General features: G+C 42.5%; 1 protein-coding gene across 1 annotated transcript; it reads left to right on the top strand.

Moving 5' to 3' along the window:
* The first annotated feature begins 975 nt into the window (after positions 1-975).
* On the top strand, positions 976-6932 carry ctsla (cathepsin La). Its single transcript, XM_086206893.1, has 8 exons — positions 976-1098; positions 2079-2214; positions 2417-2539; positions 3476-3628; positions 5687-5911; positions 6031-6199; positions 6282-6399; positions 6523-6932. Exons 2-8 carry the CDS (start codon positions 2092-2094, stop codon positions 6620-6622), a joined length of 1011 nt encoding a protein of 336 aa, XP_086063019.1. The 5' UTR covers positions 976-1098; positions 2079-2091; the 3' UTR covers positions 6623-6932.
* The last annotated feature ends 316 nt before the right edge of the window (positions 6933-7248 follow it).

Genomic DNA, 7248 nt, shown 5'->3' with positions numbered 1-7248 from the left:
CAATTTCAGCTGATCTTGTTGAGGCAAGGATTGAGGGTCAAGAGGGTACTGCATGAAATTAAATCACTTAATAAAGTGTAGCTTTGAATTAATATTATGGGAAACCAATAATCGGAACTGTATTCCAGAAGTGTTTGTGGATTACTGAACGTATGAATGCATAGACAGGGTCATTCTGGTATTTGCTGAGTTTGAGAATTTGTAAAGATGTCTTCAGTTTTGCTGTTGATTATAGTCATTCTGCAAACCAGCGCTCAGTGTCTGAGGGGTTCTGGGTTTTGTGATGTCACAAACAACCTCCTGACTTTGTTTTCTGACTGTCGTTGAGTGTGACATTGTCATCACGAACCCTGTAGCCCCTCACACCCCAAACATCAAACCACACTGCATTTCCTTGAGACACCAGCAACGCACCAAGGTTGATGTTGGATTGGAGGAATTATTCTTGAGAGAATTTCTGCCCTTGATCTCAGTCATTTAGACCGTCATCTCACCCCCAACCGCGATCCAGAGCGGTTAGTCTGTTGACTCTAGAGTCTAGACTCTGAAACTCGACAACACACCTACCAGTTGCCAGCAATGTACACGCCACTTTTGCAATCCATGGGATGATCATTTTTTGGGGATTAATTGGTTTAAAGTTAACCAGAGGCACATATTTTAATTTCACTTTTTTTTTCTTTTTTTACTTCTGCAGTAAGATAATTGAATCAAAGTGACTTTGTTACAATATCAACTTCCAAATATCGCTTTTTGAATTATAAGGCAGACTTATGCCAAGCATGCCGATGGTTTCAAATGCTTTCGATGCTTTGTCTGTGAAGGGTCCTGAACATGAAACAAGTTTGAACAAACAACGGAAACTTGACAAACACCCTGTACTCGACCCAACGCCATTCCAGAAAGGAGAATCACGTGCATTCCCAATGACGCTATTCCATTGGGGCGGGGCTGCAGCTGCAACAAACAAGGAGTGGACCAATCAGAAAGCTGGATGGGTCCTTCCTCAGCTGCCAGTCAAGCCCTTATAAACTTTGCGATCCTCAGCTGCAGGGGGATATTTTCTGCTTTGTCATCTTCCGCAACGAAGTCTGTACAGTAAGTTTATTCGCTTGACTTGTTCTTAATGTCAGGGTAGACATACATGACTTTACTTGATTAAGTCCTGCAAGATAAAATGTTAATATTTCATTTGTATTTTTACGGCATTCGATGGAAAAACAAACTGTCCCTACGTATTGGTTTTATTACATATCTGCTTTAGAAAACGTGTCTACTCAATATGTATTCAGTCAGAAATCGCTATATTTACAAAGTCTTTGCTATCGGCTAGCCATCTTGTTTTCTCCGGCTGCCTTTGTGTTCGCCGCCTCTCCCTTGGATGAGAACTTAGCCAGCTCCTCTGCTATGCTAGATAAAACATACATCAATAAAGGGAAATGGGGCTTCAGATCGCTATTTGCCTGCTGTTCGCTAAACTTGGAGTTTCATTTCCTTTTTCTGGTTTTAGTTTCCATAGCCTGGTGAGTTTCTCGGTTCCACCGCCGCCTCGGGTCCCGTGACTGCAAATACAAAAGGCTTGGTTTATTGTCGTGATGTGGCATCGTTTAGCAGGAAGACGACAGGAACGCGTTCTAGACCCGAAAACACTCCGTACCGCCCACCCGTCTCATAAATGATCGATACTGTGGCGCCATGGTAGGGTGTCAGCTGGTGTGCCTGTGGCCCATTAGTGGGCCTCACAGTCGGGAAAGTACTCAGTAAATGTCGGGAAATGAACACTGCTACATCAACGCGGTTCCTCCTACTTCCAGTGTTGTGGGGAATTCTGTTCTCTTTTCAGGATCAAGTGACAACAGCCGTCAGGTTAGATAGGGTCAGCATGCAGGTTGTGATGAGTGAATAATGATCTCAGCTTGGAAACAGAACTTGACATCATGCCAGCTTTGAAAAAGCTCCCTCCTTTGGATGACATGTGACGAGAACTACATGGCGCATTGATGAGATTTCAGAGAATGAATGGTCTTTTTTTTTCATGTGTATAAACCTTGGAACATGTTGTTCTGTTTTTTCTCCAGTAAGTAAACCACAATGCTGCCTCTAGCTGTACTGGCTGTCTGCCTCAGCGCAGTCACCTCTGCTCCCACTCTGGACCCACAGCTGGATGAACACTGGAATCTGTGGAAGAGCTGGCATAGTAAACAATACCATGAGGTAAAGCAATGCTTTATTATTTATATATATATTATATTTATATATATATATTATATTTATTTATTTTTATATATATATATATATATATATATATATATATATATATATATATATATATATATATATATATATTATTTATTTTATATAAAATTTCTGCCCCCCCAACTCACAGAAAGAGTCTGAATGTTGATGATGTTTGTAGAGGGAGGAGGGCTGGAGGAGAATGGTGTGGGAGAAGAACCTGAAGAAGATCGAGCTGCACAACCTTGAGCACTCCATGGGCAAACACTCCTACCGCCTGGGCATGAATCACTTTGGGGATATGGTGAGTGAGACCCAGCTTCCATACACAACCACCAGACCTCACTTTGATCAAGAGTCCAGCAAGACAAATAGTTCTGGTTACATGCAGCTTTAAGAATATGTGAAATTATCAACAGGGATTTGAAATCTAAGTACAACTTCAAATAAGATGTTGTTCATGATTCGTAGGCATTAAAAAAATAACTGTTAAAGTTGCTTTGAAATTATCTGAACTTGAAGAGTGAGTTTGTTTCTCTATTCGACTCTTGAGTACAAAAAAAAACACTCAAAGAATTGAGGGGGAAAACATTGCCTTGGAATGGGGGGGGGTCATGCCTGACACTGAAAATGTCTAAAGAATACATGGGCGACTGTAAAATCAGCTTATAGTTTACAGTTGTTATGCCACAAAACAAGATACTTAAGCAAGGAACATTTTGATGTTTGAATGGTTATTGTCACTGAAAGTACAAAGATGAAAACTAAAAAAAAAAAATGTGTGTAATAAGAGGCAGTGGTCAGCACTGTCACCTCACAGCAAGACGGCTCTGGGTTTGAGTTCGGGATCTTTCTGTGTGAGTCTGCATGTTCTCCCTGTTCCTGTGTGGGTTCTCTCTGGTACTCCAGCTTCCTCCACAATCCAAAGACATCAAGAGGGGACGAGGCTGATTGATACTCTAAATTGACTGTAGGTGTGACTGTGAGTGTGAATGGTTGTCTGTCTCTATGTGTTGGCCCTGTGATGGACTGGTGACCTGTCCAGGGTGAACCCCGCCTCTCGCCTGAAGGCTGCTGGGTTTGGGTCCAGCCCCCCATGACCAGTAACAGGATAAGTGGTAGAAAAAGGGAGTAACAGTGTAATGAGTAACATTTGAATTTCATAAATGTGGCTGCTATATAAATCTTTGGAGTCCAATTGTTACTGAGGATGGAACCATCTCCAATAATGTCCCTGCAGAATCATGAGGAGTTCAAGCAGATCATGAATGGCTACAAGAGCAAAGTAGAGAGAAAGGTCAAGGGATCCCTGTTCATGGAGCCAAACTTCCTGGAGGCCCCACGTGCTTTGGACTGGAGGGATAAGGGCTACGTCACCCCTGTTAAGGATCAGGTAAATTCATGTTTCTTCAGTACTCACAAAGGCCCGATATGATCTGCCAAGGTGTGGTTAAACAGGCCTTTGTCAAATGATGAAACCAGATCAGGGCGGCATGGCTCAGGGGTACAGTGGCCGTCTAGCAACCAAAGAGTCGCTGGTTCGATCCTCGACCCCGGTGACCATGTTGAGGTGTCCTTGAGCAAGATACTGAACCCATAATTGCTCCTGATGAGTAGGTTGGTGCCTTGCATGGTGGCCTCCACCATCAGAGTGAATGAGATGACACTGTAAAGCGCTTTGAGTGCCGCTAAGGCAGAAAAGTGCGACATAAAATTGAGTCCATTACCATCAGGTCTATTGCCGGGTACATTTTTCAGTGTGGTGAATTTGTCTCAGTGCCGAGCATAGTAAAGTAGAAGTTGCAAGTAAAATCCTGAGTAATTTGGCAATTGCTGGTAAGTGGTGACTCATGCGTTTGACAAGGAAAGCATGTTGGATTGTCCCCAGTCTATTTTACAAGTTTAACACCATGACTGGCAGTAGAAACTGTGCTTGCTCTGATGAGATGTTTTCAATGGCTGAAAAGGGAATGGAAAGTGAAGTTTAAACACTGATTCATGGTTTACATTGCAATCAATTTTCAAACACAGATCTCAGTTGCTTGGTTGTCTTCCTGTTGAGGGGGCTCATTGGATCACTGTGCTTTCAGTTGACCTCATCCATTACTTTATAGATTTGCATGGCAGCATATCCTGGCAGCCACCTCCTAGAAACATATCTACACGCCACTGTAACGCATACGCCATCGTCTCCCTCGGCCAGAGCCCTGGCCTTTTTACATGTGTTTCAGTGTCAGAGTTCTGTCATTGGACTGCGTGGCCAGCAGCTCCCATGACACAACAGATAGAGAACATTTTTTGACATTTGAAAGCGTGAAAATACATGGGTCACTCTGTTGTTCTTTTAAAAAAAATAAAATGAATTGACATTGACCACAGACAAACCCTCATTTAGCTCCTTTTGCAGTAAGTCACTATGGTGAGAGACCTCGGGTGCCAATGGAAGGTAATAAGATTTAAATGGCAGAAGAAACATTTGTGTAACAGCTTGCTGCCCATGGTTGGCATTTTCCTGTCCGCTTAATGTAAAGTTGCGTGTCACGTTGTTGTGTTGTGTGCCTCGTTTATTTGGGCGTTGCCTGGAAATAATTGCACATTTCATACGCTCATCTGATTTAATGGCATCATGTTCACGTGGCTATGACTGATGCGGCTGCCATATTATGAACTCCTTGGTAGAAGTTTCTTCTAAAGTGAGTTGTACAAGAGCAACAATTGAAGAAGAAATGATGAGCTAGGGCCTGGATTGTTGGCCTGTCTGGTCTGAAGCCTGTCTGTCCCCTGGAGTAAATGTGTTGCTCAAATACACAGATAAGATGCCTACTTTCAGGGTATTTTATCTTTATGCTGCACACACACCCACACACTCTCCACCCTATGTGACTGCACAAACTGTTCTCTCCATTCTCTTGCATAAACACCCCTCTATACCCTTTAGCCTACTTAACAGTGAGCCTGCTGGACTTGGTTTCAGCTTACTTGTTGAGACTTCCCATATGAACTTATTTATAGACGCTCTGACTCTGCATCTCATTATCACACTGCACTTCACTCAATCCAAAGAGCAATATTAACAAAGCAAAGATGTCAAGATTTCATGATGGAAAGTAGATGAGGGCTGGTGACACTTTCAAAACATGACACAAGAATATGCATCATCAAAACCCAGAGGCAATCAGAATATATTTTGTTCTTCATATCGGTAAACCTGCAGTTGAAATTATATATGTTATTTCTTTTAAATGTTGTTGATACTTCAGTAGCTTACTCACAACTTTGGCACAAGCTGCAAATGTTAGTCATGTAATGTTAATGTCAAAGTTAGAAAAGCCCAGCAAGAGTACAAATGGACGTCATGGTAAAGCAAGTGGACACGTGTAATTTCTCAGTATTCGTACATTCAGTTGTCTTTGAGTCTTAACACAACCCGCTGTGCTCTCACTCTCTCCAGGGTCAGTGTGGCTCCTGCTGGGCTTTCAGTACCACTGGAGCTCTGGAGGGTCAGGAGTTCAGGAAGACTGGAAAACTGGTGTCTTTGAGCGAGCAGAACCTGGTGGACTGTTCCAGGCCTGAGGGCAATGAGGGCTGCAATGGTGGTTTGATGGACCAGGCTTTCCAGTACGTCAAGGACAACCAGGGCCTGGACTCTGAGGACTCCTACCCCTACCTTGGAACGGTATGTATCTCATTTCTTGGTGGTGGTGCTGAGTCATTTCCATACTAAACATTCATGAAATGTTAGAATTAAGGGACTTAAAACCCTGGAAAACCAACGTCCTCCCTCTCCTCTTCCAGGATGACCAGCCATGCCACTACGACCCCAAGTACAACTCTGCCAACGACACTGGCTTTGTTGACGTCCCCAGTGGTAAGGAGCACGCTCTGATGAAGGCCGTGGCTGCCGTTGGACCCGTGTCTGTTGCCATCGACGCTGGTCATGAATCTTTCCAGTTCTACCAGTCAGGTCTGTGGTTTTCTGTTGTCTTTGACTGATATCTAGCCTGCCCCTCTGGTTTGTGTCTGACTTGCTGATTGTGTGCTTTTAGGAATCTACTATGAGAAGGACTGCAGCAGTGAGGAGTTGGACCACGGCGTGCTTGTGGTGGGTTACGGCTTTGAGGGAGAGGATGTTGATGGCAAGAAATACTGGATTGTCAAGAACAGGTTAGTCTAAGCAGTATTCCTTCCCTCCCATCAAACAGTTGTTTTTCTTTGAACTTGCTGAAACAAACCACCAAGACAATTCCTGTCCTGACTTCATGTTGTTTTTCCCTCTGTCTCCTGCAGCTGGAGTGAAAATTGGGGCGATAAAGGTTACATCCTGATGGCCAAAGACAGGAAGAACCACTGTGGAATTGCAACAGCCGCCAGTTACCCATTGGTCTAACTCCGCCAATTTGCAGTACCACGTGTTTCTTTTAGTTGCAATAGTTCGGCTTAAGATGTGCAAGGCTTCGTTCTGAGCAACGCGTTGACAGAAGACCCTGCAACATTTCATGGATAAAACACTGTTTTTAGGGAATTGCTGCCGTTTGACTGGTTTTACGCCACTTTATTTGTGTCCCAAAATTTTAGTTTAGTCTTTACTTGTAAATATGTATGCTTCCTGGTAAGTGAGATGTTAACACTTGCCGAAGGTCCTTGTAAATGATTTGTTTTTTACTTTTACTGTGATCAATTAAAATTGTGAAACACTAGCTTGGTGTTTTGGACTTTTGATTTTATTCATTGGTTTTTGTGTTTGTCTTTGAGGGTTGACTTCTTTCAGTTTTGATACATTTTTACAAATAAGAGACTTTTTAAGAAAAGATGAACCATAAAGGAGTTGTATATGGAGGTCACTTAGTGCCAATAAAAGGGAATCAAGATTATAGCTCTGATTAAAAACCTAATTGTGAGAATTAGAAATGGGACATTTTCAATGAATCTAAATTTAGATAAAAATCAAGATTAAAACGTGACACTTTTCTTTTGACTTTATAAAAAGGAACTTTGTATTGAATTAAAGGGTTT

The sequence above is a fragment of the Aulostomus chinensis genome, chromosome 6 (assembly GCF_037954235.1).
Source record: "Aulostomus chinensis isolate RoL2024-O1b breed Wild chromosome 6, RoL_Achi_v1.0, whole genome shotgun sequence".
In the NCBI taxonomy this organism is placed as follows: domain Eukaryota; kingdom Metazoa; phylum Chordata; class Actinopteri; order Syngnathiformes; family Aulostomidae; genus Aulostomus; species Aulostomus chinensis.
This window is presented reverse-complemented; position numbering and strand designations above follow the sequence as displayed.

What these genes read in the sequence shown, in the direction of transcription:
- ctsla (XM_086206893.1), top strand. Translation starts at nt 2,092, where the DNA reads ATGCTGCCTCTAGCTGTACTGGCTGTCTGCCTCAGCGCAGTCACCTCT. An exon ending in ATAGTAAACAATACCATGAG is followed by an intron (nt 2,215 to 2,416) that starts GTAAAGCAATGC and finishes TGATGTTTGTAG; the next exon opens with AGGGAGGAGGGCTGGAGGAG. An exon ending in CCTACCCCTACCTTGGAACG is followed by an intron (nt 5,912 to 6,030) that starts GTATGTATCTCA and finishes CTCCTCTTCCAG; the next exon opens with GATGACCAGCCATGCCACTA.